This window comes from Oncorhynchus mykiss, chromosome 27 (genome assembly GCF_013265735.2).
Source record: "Oncorhynchus mykiss isolate Arlee chromosome 27, USDA_OmykA_1.1, whole genome shotgun sequence".
Taxonomy (NCBI): Eukaryota; Metazoa; Chordata; class Actinopteri; order Salmoniformes; family Salmonidae; genus Oncorhynchus; species Oncorhynchus mykiss.
In genome coordinates, this window is record NC_048591.1 from 14401736 (window position 1) to 14428225 (window position 26490).

The 26490-nt window shown below is 44.0% G+C and overlaps 1 protein-coding gene across 9 annotated transcripts in view; it reads right to left on the reverse strand.

The window, feature by feature from the left end:
* LOC110507166 (arf-GAP domain and FG repeat-containing protein 1) overlaps nt 1-26490 on the reverse strand; it is a 41549-nt gene that overhangs the window by 10437 nt on the left and 4622 nt on the right. For 3 of the 9 annotated variants that reach the window (XM_021587048.2, XM_021587047.2, XM_021587049.2), the window contains 8 exons: nt 20752-20845; nt 19292-19407; nt 18416-18578; nt 16009-16192; nt 13813-13923; nt 12977-13063; nt 3059-3248; nt 2643-2722 (listed from right to left, as the gene is read on the reverse strand). In XM_021587048.2, coding sequence (XP_021442723.2) covers nt 2643-2722; nt 3059-3248; nt 12977-13063; nt 13813-13923; nt 16009-16192; nt 18416-18578; nt 19292-19407; nt 20752-20845 — 1025 coding nt within the window. The remainder of the gene's footprint in view (nt 1-2642; nt 2723-3058; nt 3249-12976; nt 13064-13812; nt 13924-16008; nt 16193-18415; nt 18579-19291; nt 19408-20751; nt 20846-26490) is intronic. The other 6 variants (XM_021587056.2, XM_021587057.2, XM_021587050.2 and 3 more) reach the window with 5 other exon arrangements.

Here is a 26490-nt window from a genome sequence, read left to right on the forward strand (position 1 = left end):
TCTTTAAGAAATGGCTTTCTTCTTGCCACTCTTCCATAAAGGCCAGATTTGTGCAATATATGACTGATTGTTGTCCTATGGACAGAGTCTCCCACCTCAGCTGTAGATCTCTGCAGTTCATCCAGAGTGATCATGGGCCTCTTGGCTGCATCTCTGATCAGTCTTCTCCTTGTATGAGCTGAAAGTTTAGAGGGACGGCCAGGTCTTGGTAGATTTGCAGTGGTCTGATACTCCTTCCATTTCAATATTATCGCTTGCACAGTGCTCCTTGGGATGTTTAAAGCTTGGGAAATATTTTTGTATCCAAATCCGGCTTTAAACTTCTTCACAACAGTATCTCGGACCTGCCTGGTGTGTTCCTTGTTCTTCATGATGCTCTCTGCGCTTTTAATGGACCTCTGAGACTATCAAAGTGCAGGTGCATTTATACGGAGACTTGATTACACACAGGTGGATTGTATTTATCATCTTTAGTCATTTAGGTCAACATTGGATCATTCAGAGATCCTCACTGAACTTCTGGAGAGAGTTTGCTGCACTGAAAGTAAAGGGGCTGAATAATTTTGCACGCCCAATTTTTCAGTTTTTGATTTGTTAAAAAAGTTTGAAATATCCAATAAATGTCATTCCACTTCATGATTGTGTCCCACTTGTTGTTGATTCTTCACAAAAAAATACAGTTTTATATCTTTATGTTTGAAGCCTGAAATGTGGCAAAAGGTTGCAAAGTTCAAGGGGGCCGAACACTTTCGCAAGGCACTGTATATGTCACCGTCTGTAAATGTACATTCTGCCAGTGTCCGTGCTAAATTGGGGGTCTTAAATTCGAGTGATAGACTCAACATGAAGAACGGGCTGGATAATTGATCAATAGTTCTAATTATAATTTGGAAAGGAGAGAGAGAGAGCGTTGCCCCTAAACTGTGCGGAGAGCACAAAGTGAGGGGAGGGTGCACTGCTCATCCTGCAGACGGTTTCTGAAACTAATTGTAAGAATCCAGTGAGTCTAGGGAGTGTTCCTCTCAGAGAAACCTTATCTTTTTGTGTCCTCCGAGAGGGAGGTTATCAGAAAACCCACTAGATTGTAGCTTGGGCTAAACATAATTGGGCCATTGATAGTAGGGACTTTGTGGTCCATGCCCCAATCTCATTGTCATCAAGGGTGGTGTGAAATGATTAAACATGTATTCTCTCTCTCTTCCTGTTCAAGTCCATATTTATTCTAGGCAGCGTGGAATATGTGACTGATCATTGTTCCAGATGAGGGACTGTTGGAAACTGACTAATTGACTTGAGCAAGTTCTAGTATGTTTATAACTATATAAGTGGCCTAGCAGTAGTGATTTGTGCGTTATAGGTTAGATGGAATGATCTATGTGCAAATGTATGTGTGGCCGGAGGCAAAGTACAAAAGGGGGCCTGTCTCAGGGTGAGAAGGGTGAGATAGGAGTCACATGATAGATCTAATGTGAACTATTGCCCTATAACACTGTCTTATAGCTTCACTGTTTTATATAATTATATTCCCTCAATGTTTTTCCTCATTATATTCACTTATGAACATATTCGTCTTTGTGTATGAGAAGGATAATTATCCAGTTGACTGCGGCAGGCTGCCGGAATGTGCACCTCCTGATCTCAAGGCTTCTCCTGACTGATTAGAAGACCGGGAGATGTGTGGAGGAGTACAAAGGTTCTGGACTTGGGCTGGGACGATAACACCACCTGCCTAGCCATGGAGATTCATTGTACATCCTCGACTCAGGATGGGGGAGGGCTTGTTTTGGAAAACAATTCTACTACTTGACTGCACTTTGCCCGAAAAAAGTGGGAACACCTCTCGTAAAACCTGCAGCCTGACGAGGAAGTCTGAGTAAAAGCATGAGCAGGTGTTTTTAGAGCTTTCATTTTAGTGGACCTCAGCAGAACAGAGTCCCAAAGGTATAATAGAGTCAGGCTAAGGGAGAGTGGGAATTGTCATGTAATCAAACTTCGTTTTTTGCCATATATGATTATGCCTAGCTTAAAGCATTACTAATACTTGTCATATTTTGTGTTTCCTTTTTCTTTTCAAGTATTTTGCTGTCTTAGGAACCCGAAGGAAGAAGAGAAAGTCAAAAGCTCCAGCTGAAATGTCATTATCAGAAACCGCTAGAAGCTACTCTGGCAATGAAGACAGCGAGTGGGAGGTGACAGCTTGGCTGTCAACTATGTTTGGATCATAGTCTGTGAACCTTGCAAAATGGGCTATGTTGGGACTATTTGTCCTTGCGTGCGTGTGATAACATTGGAGAACTTACATAAATTAAATTGTGTAATGAAGCATGTGTCTAACTGTATGAAGCGAAGGTCTTAAGGTAAACCTTTCTACTGCAATGGTTTTACAAGTGTAAGCAATAAAGATTGCTTCATTTACTTTGACTTGGGAGTCCTTAGTGGTGAATTTCCATGATAGTTCACTCCCCCTCAGATCGAAAAGTAATGGACGCAAGATAGTGAGTTAAATATGAATAAAACTCCCTATAGTCCACGCGTACATCTATCCAATATTTTTAAACCCAAGGGTTTGAGTGAACTAGTGTAGTGCACACTGAAGGGGGAAGGGTAGGGATGAAAAAAAAACACAGAGTGATGTAACTCACCTCCAAAACCCTGGGGCATGCTGGACATGCATTGTTGTGCTTGGGCTGACGAGACTCCTGTCACAGTGCCAAACATCCCCCTGGGACACAACACAACACTGGCGTTAGAGTGACCCCATGGACTCACTGTGACAGAGGCTGCATCCCAAATGACAGCCTATTACCTACATGATCAATAGCAGTGGTGCTAAAAGCAGTGCACTTTTAGAGAATAGGGTGCGATTTGGGATCCAACTAGAGAGAGGTGAGAGGGCTGAGTATCATTTTTAAAAATAGATCTACTTGTTGGTACCAAGACGTTCGCCTTATATAATAAAAAAGATGTGAATGTAAGAAAGACAGACAGAAGGAACTCAAGGCATAGACTAGACGGTAATGGGAAGAGGGTGAATTCATCTGATGGTGTGTTCTCGTACCCTTGAGAAGTGCTGATGGTGTTGTAGACGCTGGTGGTGGGGGCCGACGAGCCGAACACGTTGTCCAGCTCGGCCAGCGCGGCGTAGCGGTCTGCTGCCGACGTACCCGTCAGCTGACTTTGGGGGTGACGCAGTCCTGCCGACGCCACCGGGGGGAGAGAGCCTGGAACCCCGCTAGGGACACTACCTCCTGAAAAAAAACATACAGGCTGGTTCACAACACAGGAGGGAGGGAGGGTACTTATTAGTAACTCCATTCGTCTCCCACCCACGACAGCAACACATCATGCCAACACAAAGGAGACCTGCTCCACACTCAAGCAACGTCACCATCTTCACAAAAAGCTGTGATCTAATTATTGTAGCTGTTATTTGTATGAACGAACGTATGTGATCTAGAAGTCAGAAATGGAATGCTGGAAGCGACTGGACCATAGTCCTCAAGGTGCAGGTCGGAATAGATATCAAAGCTCTAAGATACCCAAGTGCTAAGAAAGGTTTTTCCACACAGAGGAAACGATGTGTGACGATTCCCACTCTCCCTTAGCCTGACTCTATACCTTTGGGATTCTGTTCTGCTGGGGTCCACTAAAATGAAGGCTCTAAAAACACCTACTCGTGCTTTTACTCAGACTTCCTATTCAGGCTGCAGGTTTTACGAGAGGTGTTCCCACGCATATCACCCTCACTTCACCTCTGTTTTCAGGCAAAGTGTAGTCAACTAGTAGAATTATTGTTTTCAAAAACAAGATACCCCAGTGCTAAGAAAAGTTTTTTCACACAGAGGTAACCATAGCAATTCACGTGACAGGTGAGCTGACATTAGGACCAGACAGTGAGATGGTATGACTGAACAGATGGAGCACAAAAGCGTTGCAATCCCAGAAAGCCCAATTCTAACAGCGGGTTTTTATGAGCACCTGGGGCAGTATGTATCAAGTGTCTCAAGAGTAGTAGTTGCGATTCAGGACCAGTTTTGCCTTTTAGAACACAATGAATGGGATTAAATGGAGAGGGGAGACCTGATCCTCGATCAGAAGTCCTGTTCCGAAATGCTTGATACATACGGCCGCAGATTTACATGGTTGTGTCTTAAGCTTGCAAAAGGTTTCTCTTGCATGTCTCGAAATAATGTCAAATGACTACTGGTTTTCTCAGGTTGACATATAGGGAGCTACTATACAGTGCATTCAGAAAGTATTCAGACCCTTTGACAATTTTCCACAATTTGTTTTGTTACAGCCTTAAATTCCCCCCCCCCCCCCCTCAATCTATACACAATACCCCATAATGACAAAACAAAAATCTGAAATATCACATTTCCATAAGTATTCAGAACCTTTACTAAGTACTTTGTTCAAGCACCTTTAGCAGCAATTAAAGCGAGTCTTCTTGGGTATGAAGCTACAAAGCTTGGCACTCCTGTATTTGGGGAGTTTCTCCCATTCTTCTCTGCAGATCCTCTCAAGCTCTGTCAGGTTAGATGGGTAGAGTCGCTGCACAGCTATTTTCAGGTCTCTCCAGAGATGTGCAATCAGGTTCAAGTCCGGGCTCTGGCTGGGCCAGCTCTAGGAAGAGTCTTGGTGGTTCTAAACTTCTTCCCTTTAAGAATGATGGAGGCCACTGTGTTCTTGAGGACCTTCAATGCTGCAGAAATGTTTTGGTACCCTTCCCCAGAGTTGTGCCTCAACACAATGCTGTCTCGGAGCTCTACGGACAAGTCCTTCGACCTCATGGCTTGGTTTTTGCTCTGACATGCACTGTCAACTGTGGGACTCAACTTCGAATCTCATAGCAAAGGGTCTGAATACTTATGTAAATAAACAAGGTATCTATTCTTTATTTAACACATTTGTAAAACATTTCTAATAACCTGTTTTCGCTTTGTCATTATGGGGTATTGTGTGTAGATTGATGAGGCAAATGTATTACTTCATTTTAGAATAAGGCTGTAAAGTAACAAAATGTGGAGAAAGGGAATGGGTCTGAATACTTTCCGAGGTTTTATACTCAGTGGTTGTTTAGTCATATTGTCTTTAGTCTTGAAAAAACAGACTTTCGCTGTTTGGACATGGACAGATCCCATTGGTGTACTTCTCAGGGGGGAAACAATGCCTAACACCCTAAATCCAGACAAATAAATGACTACAGTGGTTCCTCATTTAAACGTTTTTACATTTTGCTATGCTGTAATAAAGGCGAGACTTTTTTTCTTCCATTAGAACAGACTATGGTATTACTTATTATTTTTTAGTGTTGTACTGTTCCAAATGGGCAGAAAAATATTGTAATCTAACAGCACCTGTTTGTCATGCAACAGTTTCTCTTGCGCTTTTGACAATCATTTTACATGACGTCTAATTCACATATGCCTAAAATAAAATTTGAAAAAAAATAAATGTCCCTTTTTCAGGACCCTGTCTTTCAAAGATAATTAGTAAAAATCCAAATAACTTTACAGATCTTCATTGTAAAGGGTTTAAACAAGGTTTCCCATGCTTGTTCAATGAACCATAAACAATTAATGAACATGCACCTGTGGAACGGTCGTTAAGACTAACAGCTTACAGACCTTAGGCAATTAAGGTCACTGTTATGAAAACTTAGGACACTTAAGAGGCCTTTCTACTGACTCTGAAAAACAACAAAAGAAAAGATGCCCAGATTCCCTGCTCATCCACGTGAACGTGCCTTAGGCATGCTGCAAGGAGGGTTGAGGACTGCAGATATGGCCAAGCAATACATTTCAATGTCCGTACTGAGACGCCTAAGACAGCGCTACAGGGAGACAGGACGGACAGCTGATCGTCCTCGCAGTGGCAGACCACGTGTAACACCTGCACAGGATCGGTACATCCGAACATCACACCTGTGGGATAGGTATAGGATGGCAACCACAACTGCCCGAGTTACACCAGGAATGCACAATCCCTCCATCAGTGATCAGACTGTCCGCAATAGGCTGAGAGAGGCTGCACTGAAGGCTTGTAGGCCTGTTGTAAGGCAGGTCCTCACCAGACATCACCAGAAACAACGTTGCCTATGGGCACAAACCCACCATCGCTGGACCAGACAGGACTGGCAAAAAGTTATCTTCACTGACGAGTCGTGGTTTTGTCTCACCAGGGGTGATGGTTGGATTCGCGTTTATCAAAGAAGGAACGAGCGTTACACCGAGTTCTGTATTCTGGAGCGGGATCGATTTGGAGGTGGAGGATTCGTCATGGTCTGGGGTGGTGTGAAATGTCTGGGAACTTGCAGGTGCCTTGGTGGAAGAGTGGGATAACTTCTCAGAGCAAGAACTGGCAAATCTGGTGCAGTCCATGAGGAGGAGATGCACTGCAGTACTTAATACAGCTGGTGGCCACACCAGATACTGACTGCTACTTTTGATTTTGATCCCCCCCCCCCCCCCCCCCTTTGTTCAGGGTCACATTATTCCATTTCTGTTAGTCACATGTCTGTGGAACTTATTCAGTTTATCTCGCAGTTGCTGAATCTTGTTATGTTCATACAAATATTTACACATGTTAAGTTTGCTTGAAATAAACGCAGTTGACAGTGAGAGAACGTTTATTTTTTTTGTTGCTGAGTTTACTTATATCCACTAGGCTAATAAATAATACATGTTCCTTTCATGTATTGAATTAACATAAATCATGTTATTTCAAGTTATCCCTTTGGAGCGCATGCAAAAGGGATTTGGAGCTGTTGAACGTGAGTGACAATATATCACAATTGAATTGAAATGAACTGAATGGTGAGGATGAACAAGAAGAGGGTGATTGAATTTAGAACAATAGTGTAAGAATAGCTCTCCCTCTGCACACACATTTTTCGATGGATTTTTTACTTCGTCAGAAGAAGCCCTAACTGGACTGTAGCCTATTACTTACTAAAACTGTTTTTATTTTCAAGGTTTTTATTCTAAGAGAAACTAAAATATTATATTCCATAATATTCTTAAAATATATATGTTTACTAAATATACGCAAGGGATGTCTGTTAAATTAACAAGTTGATGGCGCAGCCATGTAGCCTCAGCTACTAAGCACAGATACATAATACATAAATTAAACACCTTTTCAAGACCTGAACTATTTCATTTGTGTTTTATTTATTACATTTACTTGTGGAATGTTACCAAAAAGACAACAATAGAAAGAAACATTTGGTGGTAAAGAATCAGGCGGAGAATGCAGTGAAGTTGCGTACTTACTGTACAGCGCATTAACGCTGTGGGCCAGGTGTAAATGGTTTAGCAGCCTTTCCAATCATTTGGAATACAAAAGAAGCCATCCTCCCTTGATGGGCTATCAGCAGGACAATAGACTCTTGCCAAGTTTAGGGTCTTTAAATGTATTAATGGATGTTTGCGAGGCATGTCACTTCTCCCATCTCTTTTTCTAACCACATCTGGATGGATCCATAACAAATTACTATGGGAATAAATATCACTGAATGACACAATTATTGGAATAATGTAGGAATAATGCAATTGAAGGCAACACATTGTTGCTTACTGAAACTCCCAAAGTCATCGAATTGTTATAATAGGATTTGAAGTAATAGCCTACCCACGTGTGGCCAACTATTTCAGCACTGTTTTATTTTCACTGAATCTCCATTTGGATATTGGTTAGAACCTGAATGTTAGGATTATTTTGCTCTTCACTAGCAGTCAATTAGTAGCCTAGGCCTACTCCAGACCAGTCACTTAGTAGCCTAGGCCTACTCCCGACCAGTCACTTAGTAGCCTAGGCCTACTCCCGACCAGTCACTTAGTAGCCTAGGCCTACTCCCGACCAGTCACTTAGTAGCCTAGGCCTACTCCCGACCAGTCACTTAGTAGCCTAGGCCTACTCCCGACCAGTCACTTAGTAGCCTAGGCCTACTCCCGACCAGTCACTTAGTAACCTAGGTCTACTCCCGACCAGTCACTTAGTAGCCTAGGCCTACTCCCGAACAGTCACTTAGTAGCCTAGGCCTACTCCCGACCAGTCACTTAGTAGCCTAGGCCTACTCCCGACCAGTCACTTAGTAGCCTAGGCCTACTCCCGACCAGTCACTTAGTAGCCTAGGCCTACTCCCGACCAGTCACTTAGTAGCCTAGGCCTACTCCCGACCAGTCACTTAGTAGCCTAGGCCTACTCCCGACCAGTCACTTAGTAGCATAGGCCTACTCCCGACCAGTCACTTAGTAGCATAGGCCTACTCCCGACCAGTCACTTAGTAGCCTAGGCCTACTCCCGACCAGTCACTTAGTAGCCTAGGTCTACTCCCGACCAGTCACTTAGTAGCCTAGGCATACTCCCGACCAGTCACTTAGTAGCCTAGGCCTACTCCCGACCAGTCACTTAGTAGCCTAGGCCTACTCCCGACCAGTCACTTAGTAGCCTAGGCCTACTCCCGACCAGTCACTTAGTAGCCTAGGCCTACTCCCGACCAGTCACTTAGTAACCTAGGCCTACTCCCGACCAGTCACTTAGTAACCTAGGCCTACTCCCGACCAGTCACTTAGTAGCCTAGGCATACTCCCGACCAGTCACTTAGTAGCCTAGGCATACTCCCGACCAGTCACTTAGTAGCCTAGGCCTACTCCCGACCAGTCACTTAGTAGCCTAGGCATACTCCCGACCAGTCACTTAGTAGCCTAGGCCTACTCCCGACCAGTCACTTAGTAGCCTAGGCATACTCCCGACCAGTCACTTAGTAGCCTAGGCATACTCCCGACCAGTCACTTAGTAGCCTAGGCCTACTCCCGACCAGTCACTTGGTAGCCTAGGTCTACTCCCGACCAGTCACTTAGTAGCCTAGGCTTACTCCCGACCAGTCACTTAGTAGCCTAGGTCTACTCCCGACCAGTCACTTAGTAGCCTAGGCATACTCCCGACCAGTCACTTAGTAGCCTAGGCATACTCCCGACCAGTCACTTAGTAGCCTAGGCCTACTCCCGACCAGTCACTTAGTAGCCTAGGCCTACTCCCGACCAGTCACTTAGTAGCCTAGGCCTACTCCCGACCAGTCACTTAGTAACCTAGGCCTACTCCCGACCAGTCACTTAGTAGCCTAGGCTTACTCCCGACCAGTCACTTAGTAGCCTAGGCCTACTCCCGACCAGTCACTTAGTAGCCTAGGCCTACTCCCGACCAGTCACTTAGTAGCCTAGGCCTACTCCCGACCAGTCACTTAGTAACCTAGGTCTACTCCCGACCAGTCACGTTGTACAGCGGCACATTATCCTAACGAAAACCCTGAGACCTACATAGGCTAATGTAAAATGCATTTTCATTTTTTCTTGGAATAGAAACACCATAATATTTATCAATTAAATTAAGCTACATTTCTAACAGTATAAACAGCACAACAAATACAGTAATTGATCATTTACAAACACATTTAACAATCCCATTGTATGCTGTGTGATGACATACACAAATGTATGGATGATTGATTGATATATATTGAAGTAGGCCTTTATGCCAATAAGTAAGATACGTTAAGACAGCTACAGAAAACAGGACTGTTAAGCCTACAGTGCCATGTCATTTCAAAAACCATTCCAATAAAAACCTTGAACCCACTTGTCCCTGACTTTTCCTAAATGTGTGTATTTTACACACTAGCAGTAGGCCTACATTGAGATAAATACCATAAAACTTCCAGAGAATGTTATCCTCAATCTGCCATGAAGGTCTGCTGCACCATATGCATATTAACAGTAGAATAGCCGGGACCCGATGAGTTGACTACCAATAGCCACCAGTCTAATAAATCAATGTAATACATTGCTCAAAAAACAAAAGGGAACACTTAAACAACACAATGTAACTCCAAGTCAATCACACTTCTGTGAAATGAAACTGTCCACTTAGGAAGCAACACTGATTGACAATAAATTTTACATGCTGTTGTGCAAATGGAATAGACAACAGGTGGAAATTATAGGCAATTAGCAAGACACCCCCAATAAAGGAGTAGTTCTGCAGGTGGGGACCACAGACCAGTTCTCAGTTCCTATGCTTCCTGGCTGATGTTTTGGTCCCTTTTGAATGCTGGCAGTGCTTTCACTCTAGTGGTAGCATGAGACGGAGTCTACAACCCACACAAGTGGCTCATGTAGTGCAGCTCATCCAGGATGGCACATCAATGCGAGATGTGGCAAGAAGGTTTGCTGTGTCTGTCAGCGTAGTGTCCAGAGCATGGAGGCGCTACCAGGAGACAGTACATCAGGAGACGTGGAGGAGGCCAACAACCCAGCAGCAGGACCGCTACCTCCGCCTTTGTGCGAGGAGGAGCACTGCCAGAGCCCTGCAAAATGACCTCCAGCAGGTCACAAATGTGCATGTGTCTTCTCAAACAGTCAGAAACAGACTCCGTGAGGGTGGTATGAGGGCCCAACGTCCACAGGTGGGGGTTGTGCTTACAGCCCAACACCGTGCAGGACGTTTGGCATTTGCCAGAGAACACCAAGATTGGAAAATTTGCCACTGGCGCCCTGTGCTCTTCACAGATGAAAGCAGGTTCACACTGAGCACGTGACAGTCTGGAGACGCCGTGGAGAACGTTCTGCTGCCTGCAACATCCTCCAGTATGACCGGTTTGGCGCTGGGTCAGTCATGGTGTGGGGTGGCATTTCTTTGCGGGCCCTCCATGTGCTCGCCAGAGGTAGCCTGACTGCCATTAGGTACCGAGATGAGATCCTCAGACCCCTTGTGAGACCATATGCTGGTGTGGTTGGCCTTGGGTTCCTCCTAATGCAAGACAATGCTAGACCTCATGTGGCTGGAGTGTGTCAGCAGTTCCTGCAAGAGGAAGGCATTGATGCTATGGACTGGCCCGCCCGTTCCCCAGACCTGAATCCAATTGAGCACATCTGGGACATCATGTCTCGCTCCATCCACCAACGCCACATTGCACCACAGACTGTCCAGGAGTTGGCGGATGCTTTAGTCCAGGTCTGGGAGGAGATCCCTCAGGAGACCATCCGCCACCTCATCAGGAGCATGCCCAGGCGTTGTAGGGAGGTCATACAGGCACGTGGAGGCCACACACACTACTGAGCCTCATTTTAACTTGTTTTAAGGACATTACATCAAAGTTGGATCAGCCTGTAGTGTGGTTTTCCACTTTAATTTTGAGTGTGACTCCAAATCCAGACCTCCATGGGTTGATACATTTGATTTCCATTGATAATTTTTGTTTTTTATTCTAGGATTTTTAATTTTTTTTTAAAGGAGAAACCATCTGTAAAACATTTTGTGTTGTTTGGCAAAACTAGCTTCATTAAAAACCTTGGAATATGCTCTTTCGGATAGGGTATAGCAATCAAAACATCTGGTCTGCATGGACCTCTGTAGAATTATTTGGAAAAGTAAGCAAGCGCCAACAAGCTTCAAAAAGACACCCTCAAAGCTGCCCTCTAGTGGTTGACAGTAAAATACTATGACGTCATTCACTCCAAAATGCCATACCATTCCGCAGCATCCTGCAAGCTGTGCTATTATACAACTTTTAAATGAGGACCCACTGTACCTGCTGGTTCTGAAAGGATGGGACCTGGATTTGATCTATTCAACACCATGCATGAGCTCATCATCCCCAACCCGATAGCAATCTCACTCTACTCAACAAATCTTGAAGTCTGCGAAACACAGTGGAGGCTGACTCGGAACAGGGAGAGGTTAACCTTGCTCCGTTTTTTTTGTCAGAGCTAAAGATGGTGTCCAGGTCAGCCAGAGCTGCGTATCTATCGGTGGGGACGCTAGTAGTGCCTCTGTCTCGGTCTTTCGCCCCATTGGGCGTTCCTGCGGTGGAGGAGTTACTCTGGCTCTGGGACTGGGAGGAGGAACTGAAGCATCCAAAGTCGACGCTTCGGAATTTGGGGAAGTGGTAAAAATGTGCTAAATTGCTATCGTTAGCTAGGCCTCCCCCGAGGAAATGCTACCTGCGAGAGAGAAAGAGATGACAGAGGAGTCACACAACAGGGGCCTGGGGGTGTGTGTGTTCCTGACTGTGCAGTGTAAATCTAGGGGGCTGGATTGAACACTGTGTGCTACTGGAGGCAGGCAGCATCAACAGAACACAGCAGTGTCATCTTTCATTTACAACAGCACTGTGCTTCGTCTGACCTGAAATCAATGGAAAGGATCTACATTATACTGCCGAGTAGTATAACTGTCAGATCTAAAGGAGTCAACGGTGTCAGACTTGAAATGAGCCCAACAGCACTCATGGTCCTTAGTCTGACTGTACCAAGAGCCACACAGTAAGTTCAAGTGTGTTTGTAGGATGATCGTAGCCTTTCTTAACAATCATCTTACCCTGAGGGTTAGTTAGGCACAGAGACTGAGGTTGGTCACTGTCTGACGAAACGGCGTGAGAGAGTTGAAGTAAAGAAAGAGAAGGAGCATCACTTCACTGGGAGTGGTTTGAGGGTAGAACCTGACAGTTTCTATGGAATAAGAAATCCTGTCTACTCTCCTGTCTGACAAATTAACATACCTACAGTGAATCATCGAATCGCCTACACTGTTAGAAGATCTTAGTACAATACATAGGTGGAGAAATATCTTTAGATTAATAATCTCAAATCATTCTTAAAATGATCTTCTGCAGGATAAGAATTCCAGAGGCCAAGGTAATAATTGCCCATATTTTCTTCCAATAGCTGGCTGCAGTTTAGACTGCATGACATCATGTTAGTTTGCACCAATGTCCCTGTACTTCTGGATATGAACAGGTCAGCAAACGTCAAAGAGCATACAACACACGCATCCAGACAGACAGGCACACACACATCAATAGGAACAACCATAGACATTGATTTGGGAAAATCTTTAGAGCCTACCAGACAGACAGAGGGGAGAAAGGGCAGTTAAGTGTTAGCTAGAGGCTGAGCCCAGTGAGAGAACTTACTGTGAGCACCTGCACCCGGGTGAGGGAGAGCAGTGCCAGCGGTGGCAAACTCACCCACACTGCGGCTGGATGAGAGGGACGTGAACGCTTGCAGTGGAGGGGAAATGAGTACCAGAGAGACAGGGTGGGGGGAAAAAGAGAAAGAAATATAAACCAAAAGGGGGAAGAAAGTGTGTGAACATCACCCAAAAGCAAAATGAAATCATAACGGAGCGAATGGAGTCAGTGTTAAAGCGGAGGCCAGGCAGTGTGGTGGTCAGTGTGAGTGAGAGCAGGAGGAGCCTTGAGAGAGAGGGGGGTGCATCTCCATAGTCTAAAGTGGTTTCCTCTCATCATCTGCACAGATCTGGAAAACATATAGGCTAGTTGAAAGCAGACATGAGAGATAGAGGTCTAACTGTACATTTGTTAGATTCTTTCAGATCAGTGCGGAAGAAAGAAAGGAGACAAGGAGAGGACGCCACTGTAGTGTTGAGATGCAACCAAAGAGCAGTGCATTCCCATTCAACACCGTGTAGAAGTCAAGAGGTCATCTGCAGACTGCAGGCATTAGTCTCCAACAGAGGGCAGTGTGGTACATTCAAAAGTAATTCCCTTGACTGTGGGTGGGGAAACTAGCCAGTGAGTGAGCGTATGTGGCTTGAGCAGCCAGCCAGCTAGCAAATACAGATAATGAGAGTGAAGAAATGAATGGAGCGGAGTGGAGCCATGGACCAGGACGGTGAGAAGTGAGTGACATAGACAAACAAACACATATGGAGATCTATGTCCTAACATAAACACAGACAAAACGGACACAAAAACAGGTCACGACAGGTGAATGGAGCATGCTCTACCTGTATGTGAGGTCTGGAAGGGGGCTTGGGGTGCAGAGGGGAAAGCACCCGATGGACCCGCACTCCCAAACGCATCAAAGTTAGCAAAGTCTGCGTGTGCGTTCTGAGCAGCTGGAGGTTTGTAGGAGGGTCAGACACACGAAAAACAAACAAAAAAGGACAAACAAAACAGGACACAATGAATGAGATGATTAATGGGATGCACATAACACATACTGCATCCCAAATGGCACCCTCATCCTATAGCGCACTGCTTTTGACCAGAGCACCCTGGTCTAAAGTAGTGCACTAAATAGGGTATAGGGTGCCATTTGGGATGATCCGACCGAAATGACACATTGAGAGATATGGAACTAAACTAGATGGAGCTAATGACAGACTGGCACCAGATGACAATGACAAACCAAAACGGATGTGATGATGACAGGTTCACCTTCTCCTATAGGGCACCGCCCTGAACCTAAGCTCATGTTCCCCTTCTAGTGTGTGTGTGTGTGTGTGTGTCGCTGTCTGGGTTCAACGTTAAACCCATTTTAAATCTAGCATATCTATTCATTTCACGCTTTCTCATGGTCATGTCAAAACTGAATGATAAAAATACAACATCAATCAAAGCAAAGTTGGTAGAATGCATAGAATTATTCATTTAATAGGATCTCTGTGGTAGAATGTTTGAATTGAGAACTTTTGATTGGTAAAAGTAACAGTGTTGATTTGAAACCCATTTTATTTATTTGTCATGGTGATTCTATTCATAAGAGTACAATTACATTTGAATAGAATGATATCACAATTATAAAGAGCAACTTCAGTAGAATTTAGGATGTTTGGTTGACTGGCACCAATGTTGACTTGGAACCCAGACGTGCGACTTGCTTCTGCTATCTATGATCCTACTCTTTTTTTTTTTTAATGAACTTCCAACACCCAGCGATTTCACCAGTCCATACCATGGATGGCACAGACGCATCAATATCTTCCTGCAAGAAGTTCAAATTACATTAACAATGGTAAGCATCAAATACTGTATTCTTACCATAATTTGGTCAATTTAAGTTTTGATTTGGCTTATTATTGTGTATTTCTCAAATTCCATGTAGATATATATATGTAGATATATATATATATATATGTATATATGTAGAGATATATATATATATATATATGTAGAGATATATATATATATATATATATATATATGAGAATTGTTTTTTATTGCAACTTTAGGTGAGGTCCTCTGAGTCACTCAGAGATTTGGCATTGTGAGTGGTACTGGAAGTCCCAGTCCCGGCTACCACAACCAGCACCAGTCTGAGCAGGAGAAATAACATCTGCTCTACAAGCACATGGAGATTATACGCAAGGTGGAGATCTATAGCAAAGTCAGGATGGAGTACTACGAGGATGGAGTTTTACAAGTCCTGATAAAGAGATGAAAGCCATCCGGGGAAGTTGGCTGCATAGGTGGGCTTCCTGTGAATCTCCTGATTTATTTTGTTGAAGTAGTAGAAAGATAAGAAAGGATTGCTAGGTATAGTGCTTTTTGATAAGGGTGTAGGTTATTGGCCACTTAATATATTTTTTTTAAATCCTATTTTAAGTATCAAATTGTAATGTGCCTTTTTTGAGTGAGTGTGTGTGTGTCTTTAAGCCTTGTGTGTGTGCTTACTTGGTGCTGCCTCTCTGCCCACACTACATGAAGTTCGAACTTTATAGCTCTTTGAGGATGAGAAAACATGATCCTCTGAGCAAACACAAGCTAACAGCTTCACACTAGCCTCATTAATAACCATGGAGACTGACGGCCCAGAGCCCTGTTAGACTTCTATAGTGTCTGGCGATGCTTTACATAGACCAGTGTGATGGACAACAGGTGGGGGGGAGGGGGGGTTCCTGTCAAGGAGTAGTAAGAAAAAGTGATGGCCAATACTCTTGAAATTAAGAAAATGATAGTCTCTAAATCTTCTTCCACTACCATAACACACTTTGGACAGCTGAAGAAACCACCCAAATATTTTTCAGGAAAGTTACTTTTTATAATTCCATAAGTATGAGTGTATCATTGAGTATAAGTATCATTGACCATTTAAGTCTATCCACTATGCAGTAGATGTAACCACCGTGCCTGGTGTTTTTCTGACTCACGGTGTAGTGACCGCTCCAGGGACCGGTGCAGCTCATGACACTCCTGCTTACCTGGGTGGCTGTTGAAATGTGCAAAGTTGGCAAAGTTGGCTGCCAAGCCTGCTGCGGTCTGCGAGTGGGACGGAGCGGCGAAAATGTCTCCGCCCAGGTCGCTGAGGAGGTCAAACTTCTTGTCGTGGAACTGCTGCTGCTGGCTCAGCTGGAGGGCCTGGGCCGCACGGCTCCCCACCGGAGACTGCAGAGACACAACAGGGCTGTGTTCATTAGGGCATGACATAGCAAACAGAATACAAAAACACGCATTTCTTATTGGACAGAAGTTCAGATGGAACTTCCCCGTTTCACTCAATTTTGTGCTAAACATGACTGTTACCTCACAGATATATCTGCACTTCACACTGGTTATCTTGTTGAAAGCAACTTACAAAAATATATGTTTAGACTACTAGAGCCAGAAGGGTTTCCTGAACACATGACCTGACCAGAAACAGCTTCTATCTCAAGGCCATCAGACTTAAATAGCCATCACTAGCCAGCCTCCACCCAGAAACCTGCCCTGAACTTAGTCACTGTCACTAGCCAGCCACAACCAGGTTACTTAACCCTGCACCTTAAGAAGCTGCTGCCCTATGTACATAAACAAGGAATCACTGGTCACTTTAATAATGTTTGCATACTGTTTTACTCATTTCATATTACAGTACCAGTCAAAGGTTTGGACACACCTACTCATTCAAGGGCTTTTCTTTATTTTTACTATTTTCTACCTTGTAGAATAATAGTGAAGACATCAAAACTATGAAATAACACATATGGAATCATGTAGTACAAAAAAGTGACAAACAAATAAAAATATATTTTAGATTCTTCAAAGTAGCCACCCTTTGCCTTGATGACAGCTTTGCACATTCTTGGCATTCTTTCAATCAGCTTCCCCTGGAATGCTTTTCCAACAGTCTTGAAGGAGTTCCCACATATGCTGAGCACCTGTTGGCTGCTTTTCCTTCACTCTGCGGTCCAACTCATCCCAAACCATCTCAATTGGGTTGAAGTCGGGTGATTGTGGAGGCCAGGTCATCCGATGCAGCACTCCATCACTCTCCTGCTTGGTTAAATAGCTCTTACACAGCCTGGAGGTGTGTTGGGTCATTGTCCTGTTGAAAAACAAATGATAGTCCTACTAAGCGCAAACCAGATGGGACGACGATTGCTGCAGAATGCGGTGGTAGTCATGATGGTTAAGTGTGCCTTAAATTCTAAATAAATCACAGACAGTGTCACCAGCAAAGCACCCCCACACGATCACACTTCCTCCTCCATGCTTCACGGTGGGAACTACACATGTGGAGATTATCTGTTCACCTACGCTGCGTCTCACAAAGACACGGCGGTTGGAACCTCATCAGACCAAAGGACAGATTTTCACTGGTCTAATGTCCATTGCTTGTGTTTCTTGGCCCAAGCAAGTGTCTTCTTCTTATTGATGTCCTTTAGGAGTGGTTTCTTTGCAGCAATTCAACCATGAAGGCCTGATTCACAGTCTCCTCTGAACAGTTGATATTGAGATGTGTCTGCTACTAGAACTCTGTAGGCTGCAATTTCTGAGGCTGGTGACTCTAATGAACTTATCCTGGGTCTTCCTTTCCTGTGCCAGTCCCCATGAGAGACAGTTTCATCATAGTGCTTGATGTTTTTTTGCGACTGCACTTGAAGAAATGTTTAAAGGTCTTGACATTTTTTGGATTGACTGACCTCCATGTCTTAAAGTAATGATGGACTGTCATTTCTCTTTGCTATTTGAGCTGTTTTTGCCATAATATGGAGTTGGTCTTTTACCAAATAGGGCTATCTTCTGTATACTCCCCTACCTTGTCACAACACAACTGATTGGCTCAAACGCATTAAGAAGTAAAGAAATTCCACAAATTAACTTTTAACAAGACACACCTGTTAATTGAAATGCATTCCAGATGACTACCTCATGAAGCTGGTTGAGAGAATGCCGAGAGTGTGAAAAGCTGTCATCAATGCAAAGGGAGGCTACTTTGAAGGATCTCAAATATATTTTGATTTGTTGCTAACACTTTTTTGGTTACTACATGATTCTATTGTGTTATTTCATAGTTTTGATGTCTTCACTATTATTCTACAATGTAGAAAAATATTCTACAGATGTACTAAATATTCTATCCACATACTGTCCATACATCACACATACTCCGGACTCCTAATATTTATATGTTTCTTAATTCCATTTCTTTACTTTTAGATGTGTGTGTATTGTTGTGAATGGTCAGATATTACTGCACTGTTGGAGCTAAGAACACAAGAATTTCGCTACACCCACAATAACATCTGCTAAATATGTGTATGTGATGAATAAAATTTGATTTGGTTATGGAAAAAGTTGTATGGCCTGTTATCAGCCAGCTGAGTAACCAGTATGTGTGTGTCTTACCTGACTGGGTGTGTGCTTGTTGAGGTGCAGGGTGGGGGCGGACTCCCCCAGCAGTGTTTTGAGGGGTCGGACTTCGGGAGTGCTGCTGGTGCTGCTGGCTGACGAGCCTGAGATTGAGGCATGGACCGAAGCCACCACTTTGGCCTGCTCCGGGGGAACAAACCTAATCATAACAACAACGGTGTTCAATTGGTTACACAGCAACAGGGTTCAATTCAAATGGACTCCTATAACCCAGCATCTCAGAGTAAGAGTGCTGATCTAGGACCATAATGAATCAGATTACATGGACAAGGGGGGATCTGATCCTAGATCAGCACTCCTACATACAGCTCCTGAACATTAAAACAGAAAATGTCTGTTTACTGTTGGCTGCTCCTGTGAGAACATTTATGCTGCATGGTATGAGCTGGTACGAGGTAGACGGCAAACTAGATGTCATTGTTTTCGATGAGAGCACAACGGGAAATGACGTCAGCCGCCATGGTAGACCGGACTTGCCGCAAGAGTTCAAATATTGTAACTTTTTCCATCTATCATAGCGTTGTTTTCTACCAAATTTGCACTTCGTTTACTGTAATCACCATCACCATAGCAACGCATACCGTCGGGCTGGCTTGCTTTCTTGTCCTGCAATGCCGACTGGTATGACGGTTTTAACTAACGCATACAGTAACCTAGATATCATCCACTAAATACACGTGTTGTTACTGATGCAAAGTGCCTTGCTGCTCGCGGGCCAACTGCAGTGAGCTGCCAGTCTCCAGGGCTTCCTCATGCAGTGAAGCGAGGCACCCCAAATGGTGCCCTATTCCCTTTTTAGTGCACTCCTTTTGGCCAGAGCCCTATGGACTCTACTCTACAGCAGCCACTCACCATCTCTTCTTCTCGTATTTCTCCTGAAGGAACTCCTTGACTTTCTGGGGTTCTCTGAAGTCCGGTATGGAGGCCGTTCTGTCGTCGTAAAGCCCCAGCCATATCTGTTTGCATGACTAGAGAAGACAGACGAGAGAGGGGATGGACAGAAACGGCAGACAAACGTGTTGGTGAAAAATGTAAGGTGAATAAAAGTCACAGGCTAATCAGAAAATGTGGTTCATCACCTTTAGAGAGGAAAAAGACAAACATGAAAAAAAGAGACAACCCTTCGACACCTCCAGGCAAAGACAGCAGCAGAATGTAGCACATTCAGGAACACTCTTGGGAGCCCGGAAATGGAGAGATCTACAACCAACTTGCACCAAAGTGCTAAGAGACGTTACAGTACACACAGACACCTAGGATTTTACAATTAGAAGCAGACAAACAGAACACATAATGAAACATAGACGGACGGCTGGACAGAGAGAGAAAGGAGACAGAGAGAGTGAGAGAAAGACAGGCACACACTATTTAAAAAGTGGAGAGACAGCAGCAGACAGTAAAGTCAAGGCGGAAGATAACATGTCCTCGAAGGCTTGTGTCGGTGTTTCCAATAGGCCTAGAATATTCTTCTCACATAAAGCACCTGACACGCATAGCCTGCAGAACAGCAACAAGGACAAGCACAGGCTCAATTTTCTACCACTACCTCCCATATCATCTAGCAGAAGCGCATTACTCCAATTTGAAATCCGCAGCAGATTAAAGTGTGTGTGTGCGCGTGTCAGGACCAACGTGTGGAACGCATGAGAAAGCATCAGAGCACCATCTCCTGAAAGAGCTGCTCTGTGTCTGTTTTGCCGTGGCCACCCAGTCGGCACGCCACCACGCTATTCTCAGCAAACACACAAATCCCACTTTACAGGATTAGGGGAAATATCTGTGGAATGTCACCCAAAACCAAAAGGGGGAAAGATGAGGCCGACCATATAGGATTCTGGAACACAAAGTAAGGAATTCCATGATCTAGGGTTAGAATAAGTTTCAGGGCATTGAGGGCAAGGAGTCAGCCAGCCAGCGCTCCTTAGACTAATGTGAATAGATTTAAGAGCTGGAGCTATGAAAGGTGGCCTAGCTTGGAGGACAATGGAAGTTGAATAGAAACATAGGCTACTAGCCTGGTTCCAGATCTGTTTGTGTGTCTGGCCATCACAATGGTCATAGAGGTCAGAAAGAGAGCATAAACAGATCTGGGACCAGGCTAGAAAAACACTTCATCATCATTATAAACATGGGTTTCTGCATTCTAGTCTCCATCAGGGTGCTAAGAACTGGAAGAGCTGGACAGTGACAACAGAAAAAAAAAAAACTGTTTGCTTCCCTTTGGTTCCTAGTGAATACGACCCAGGCAGACATCAGCCATGATGACAACAGTCCTGGGAGGTCTGTGGGGCCTGGTCGCCATGCCAGCCTACCTCATTGCCGTGTTTCTGGAGGAACTCGATTTCCTGTTGCGTGAAGGTCGTCATGGAGATGGACTTCACTCTGTGGGGTGGGTTCAGCCCTCGCCTGAGGACAGGAGAGGGAGGAGAGAAGAGAAGGGGGGAAGAGGAGGGGGAAGAGGGGAAAGAAGAGGAAGATGGGAGAGAAGAGGAATAGGAGGGGGGAGAGAACAGTGGAGAGAGGGAAAGAGGAGACAAAGGGGGAAGGGGGTTAATTAAATTGTAAAGCATCACACATGAAGAGCCCTCCCATTAAATAGGATCATAAGATCCAGATCCCTGTACCGACTCCTACTCAGACTGGAATGATTCATTAGGAACGTGCTGAGTTCTGCTGGGCTTATTACTGCAGAATCTGGGACAAGGACAGAGCAGAGACATCACTAGAGAGGAGGGCGAGAGAGAGGAGGGGGAGAGAGAGAGCAATTCTTCCCTTGTATAGCCTAACAAAACAGGGGGAGCGTGAGGGAGCGAGAAATTCTACCCTTGTATAGCTTAACAACACGGGTACTGAACCCCGGGTTGCCGTCACGACACACAAGACATAACTGTTAGTTCACTGATCTCAATCCTAAATGGTAGGCCTCGATCTAAGAATCAACACTTGTCTTTCAGTCTCATGCAAGGTTACTTATTAGGCAATGCTCGTTAAGTGACCTAGCTCTGCTACACTTGAAGGGAGTTAGCGTTAGCCTAGGTGTGTGTGTGTGTGTGTGTGTGTATATATATATATATATATATATTAGTGTGTGTGTGTGTGTGTGTGTGTGTGTGTGTGTGAGAGAGAGAACGAGTGTTTGATGAAAGTGTGTGGGCTTTTAAAGTATGTGTTTGCATTCCCTTGTGATGTGTGAGTGAGCCCGAGACATCAGGGAGGCTGGTTTCCTGCCTCCATTTCCTGTGCACGGCTCTGCTCCTGTGTGCCTGTGTGGGCGTGCGTGCCATTTCAAGAGAGGAGAAAAAAAAGTCTGCTGAGGAACAGCTGAAACTGTAACCCGTGTCACTCAGGTCACCTGAGCCTCAGCATTAACGTTTGCTCTAGACCAGTGGTTTTAAACCTGTGGTCCAGGGTACTGCAGGTGTTCGGCAATTTTTTTATAGATGTTTTGTTTTTATGATTTTTTTTCTACTAATAATAATACAATTTTACATTACTTTTCACAATGCTAAATGTTTAAATTAATAATAGGCCTGTTCACATTCACTGCTAAAATGGACAAAATTTGAATGCCACGATAATGTAAAATAATCTGCGATTGGTAGTCCTCGCACACACCTCGCCTAAAGAGTCTCCATGGAGACCTAAGATAGATCTCCAAGCTGTAGAGAACTGGGAGGGAGAGAGCGATGCTGTGTAAGACTAGACTAAGGCAGATCTTCAATTATTCACTGCTCTTGCCTTTAGCCCTTTGTTGAAATGAAGGATGAGTCCCACCCAAATGGTAGAGCGCCTCAGTGTATGGCTATGGATCGCCCATCCATCTCCTTCCATCTTCAGTTCTATACAAAACCACTCAATCGCCTGACTGACTGGAGCCGCATTCAGAGAGCCCTGGTCAAAAGTAGTGACACTGGATTGGGAATAGGGTGTCATTTGGGACGCGACTTATGTTTTGGGTTCAATTACTGACCTATTGACAGACAATGACAAAGTAGGAAAGAGGGGTAGTTGTCGACAATTAGTATTAGACTAGCATTCGACTAGAGCCAAGTAATAATTTAGCATTGCAGTTACATCAATGGTAAGGTGTATTCAGATATAGTATTCGGCTTCGAGGTTTGTTTGTTTTTCACAAATAGAGTGACTGACACATCATGGTCACACAGAGATTACAGTCAATCTATATCACAAACAGACCAGGTCTTATTCACCAGACACCAAATGAAAGTTAAAAACGCAGAGGGAGTAGCTGAACTTGAAAAATGCTTGTTTTCCACTGCAAACTGTTTTTCTAAGGTGTGCAGTGCACTAATGAATGTGACCCAGACCAATACATGGATTAGATTCAGCCTGTTAGATCATTCCGACCGTGTTCATGCTGGCACAAAGTACAGCACACCCGACAGTGTAGTTGTGGCTACTAGTGTGGGGAACATTTGACTTTTCAACCTTTTCTCGCTCTACTCAGACTGGCCAGTTATCCAACCATGAGGGTGAAGTTAGTGTTTGTGTGTGACTCTCTCTCTCTCTGTGTGTGTGTGTGTCTCTGTGTGTGTGTGTCTCTCTCTCGCTCTCTGTGTCTCTCTCTCTGTGTGTGTGTGTGTGTGTGTGTGTGTGTGAAGGGGGGGAGCCTGGGGCACGTGAATGATCAGTTCAGTCTCATGAGGAGGAAAGTAGGTCAGATACTGGCAGAGAGTTCCAAACCCCTTCAGCTCTGAAATAGGATGGCATCCCACCGGAATTGAACAATTATGACACTTTTTAATCCCTCTGCGAGTGTGTGTGTGTGTGGTTACAGTGGAACATTTGATTTGCATACCAACTATTTTGTGTCTCTCTCTCTGACAAACACACACAGTATGTGTAAAGAGCTGAAACACCCAGCAGGGGAGTGTCTGTCATTAACACACTGACTCCTTCAGGATGAGAGAAAGAGATAAAGGGACTGGTAGTGCTGAACCCAGGTCCCAGCAGAGGCCATCTATGTAGCATCCTCAGCAGCCAACACCTCTGTAGTACTCAGGTCAACATAAACTATGGTTGGGCTCAGGAGTTTTTACCAATCACATGAAGTAACCAGAAAAGAATTCAACTAGGTCTGAGAGCTTTTCCTGGTCAGGTCACATGGTCAGGTCCTGGCTGACGTGGTCAGAAAATAACTGTGGTTCCTGAACTATGGTCAACTTTGAAAATTGTACCTTTATTTAACTAGGCAAGTCAGTTAAGAACAAATTCTTATTTTCAATGATGGCCTAGGAACAGTGGTTTAACTGCCTTGTTCAGGGGCAGAACGACAGACTCACCTTGTCAGCTTGGGGATTCGATCTTGTAACCTTTCGGTTACTAGTCCAATGCCCTAACCACTAGGCTACCAGCCGCCCCGTGTTACTATAGTAACTTCCTACTATAAGGAAACCTCTACAACAAACATTGTGCTCCTCCTGGGAAAAGCCTCTCCACCTTCATACGGAATGTGTTAACACAGTAGATTTAAACTCCACCCATTAAACATGCCACAGGCGGGAGGGAGAGGGGACGAGTTAATAACTACTCAAATCAGTTAGCCTAACTAACTGGCCTAGTTACCTACTCAAATCGATGACGAGACGAGACCAAAAACCAACTATTAATCTCGAGCCAAATCAAAAGGCATTAGGATCAACAGAAGGAAAGACCGCCACTATCAAGCATCAGTCTTATGAATGAGCGTTGAAATAGTTTTGCAGGTTGAAGTTGACCTTTGACCCAGAGGGTCTTTAAGGTAGGTTCCTGTAGAAGGGAAGGGGGGCTGGTCAACAAAGTAAGTGCCTGTGGTTAACAAGAGACAGAGCTCAGGAGGAGGATGGGTGTGGAACTGCTCACATTTCCCTCACATTCCTTTAGCTTCTCTTTATCCTCTCCTGAGGTCCATCCATCAGGGTGTGGGAAGGACAGACACGGCAGCAGCACTAAGAGCTATCCTATCAATAATACAAGCACCTCCTTAAATTATAGGCCTAAACCAGAAGCTTGTAATACTATCATTAGTACTAAAACTGTTTGAATGATGTCTGTGAGTATAATATAACTCACATGGCAGGCAAAAACCAGGAAGTGGGAAATCTGAGGTTTGTAGTTTTTCAACTCTTTGCCTATCCAAGAAATTTACACTAAGACTTCCACTAGATGTCAACAGTCTTTAGAACCTTGTTTGAGGCGCACACCGTGAAGGAGAGAATGAGAGCTGTTTCAACCAGAGGTCTGGTAGAAGGCCATGAGCGCAGTCAGGCACACGCCCGTGAGAGGTAGCTGCGTTCCATTGCATTTTTCTAAAGACAAAGGAATTCTCCGGTTGAAACATTATTGAAGATGTATGTTAAAAACATCCTAAAGATTGATTCTATACATCGTTTTACATGTTTCTACGAACTGTAATGGAACTTTTTGACTTTTCGTCTGGCCTGCGTGTCGTGAATATTGATTTGTGAACTAAACACTCGAACAAAAAGGAGGTATTTGGACATAAATTATGGACTTTATAGAACAAAACAAACATTTATTGTGGAACTGGGATTCCTGGGAGTGCATTCTGATGAAGATCATCAAAGGTAAGTGAATATTTATAATGCTATTTCTGACTTCTGTTGACTCCACAACATGGCGGTTATCTGTATGGCTTGTTTTTGTGTCTGAGTGCTGTACTCAGATTATTGCATGGTGTGCTTTTTTCCTTAAAGTTAAAAAAGAATCTGACACAGTGGTTGCATTAAGGAGAAGTTTATCTAAAGTTCCATGCAAAACACTTGTATCTTTTATCAATGTTTATTATGAGTATTTCTGTAAATTGATGTGGCTCTCTGCAAATCACCGGATGTTTTGGAAGCAAAACATTACTGAACATAACGCGCCAATGTAAACTCAGATTTTTGGATATAAATATGAAATTTATCAAACAAAACATACATGTATTGTGTAACATGAAGCCCTATGAGTGTTATCTGATGAAGATCATCAAAGGTTAGCGATTCATTTGATCTCCATTTCTGCTTTTTGTGACTCCTCTCTTTGGCTGGAAAAATGGCATTAACGTTTGCTCTAGACCAGTGGTTTTAAACCTGTGGAAAAATGAAAGTGTTTTTCTGTGACTAGGTACTGACCTAACAATTGTTTGGTGTGCTTTCGTCGTAAAGCCTTTTTGAAATCGGACACTGTGGTGGGATTAACAACAAGTTTATCTTTAAAATGGTGTAAAATACTTGTATGTTTGAGGAATTTTAATTATGAGATTTCTGTTTGAATTTGGTGCCCTGCACTTTCACTGGCTGTTGTCATAACGATCCCGTTAGCGGGATCTCAGACGTACGAAGTTAAACCTACTCCTGGACTTAAAAGCATGCTCATACAGAGTCCACCCTTAAAAATACTAATCTGGGTGTGGGAAATTGTCCCACGTAAAGTAATTTGATGTCTCTCAGTCAGCGCTAACCTCCTCTACCCTTCCTGGGAAGCAAAGTGAGAGAAGAAGTCAATTCGCAACTTCCTGCACTTTTCCACTTCCTGTTTAACCACCCTACTGTTGCAAAACAGGGCCAATGGGACATGCCACCACTTCCCCACACTAGAATCACACCAGGCTTCCTGCATACATAGAGTACCACGAGGTAGACAGCAAAACAGTCATTTCCCCTGCCTCCCACACATCTCTCTATCTCAGCAACATGACAGTCGCTAAGTCCTGCCAAGAAAGATTTGCATAAGACTCAGTTTAACCTCATAAGTGAAATGGATAGCCTGATCAGCAGAAAGGAGGATAGGTTAGATGAGGTCATTGTTCTGCTGGGAAACCAAATCCAATCCCACTAGTTCTAAAGATGGCCCAGCTAGCTATTGTGTTATTTAATTGGAACAAGGTATAGACCACTAGCTAGACAACATATTAATAACCTACCTGAAATGGCTAGCCTATACACTTTACAGTTTTGGCTACCATCTTGGGTTCTTTTTCACATTACACAGTCAGAGACAGTGTGAAACTCTTCAGAGGAGCCTGTGTGTCTGAGTTTAGAAAATAA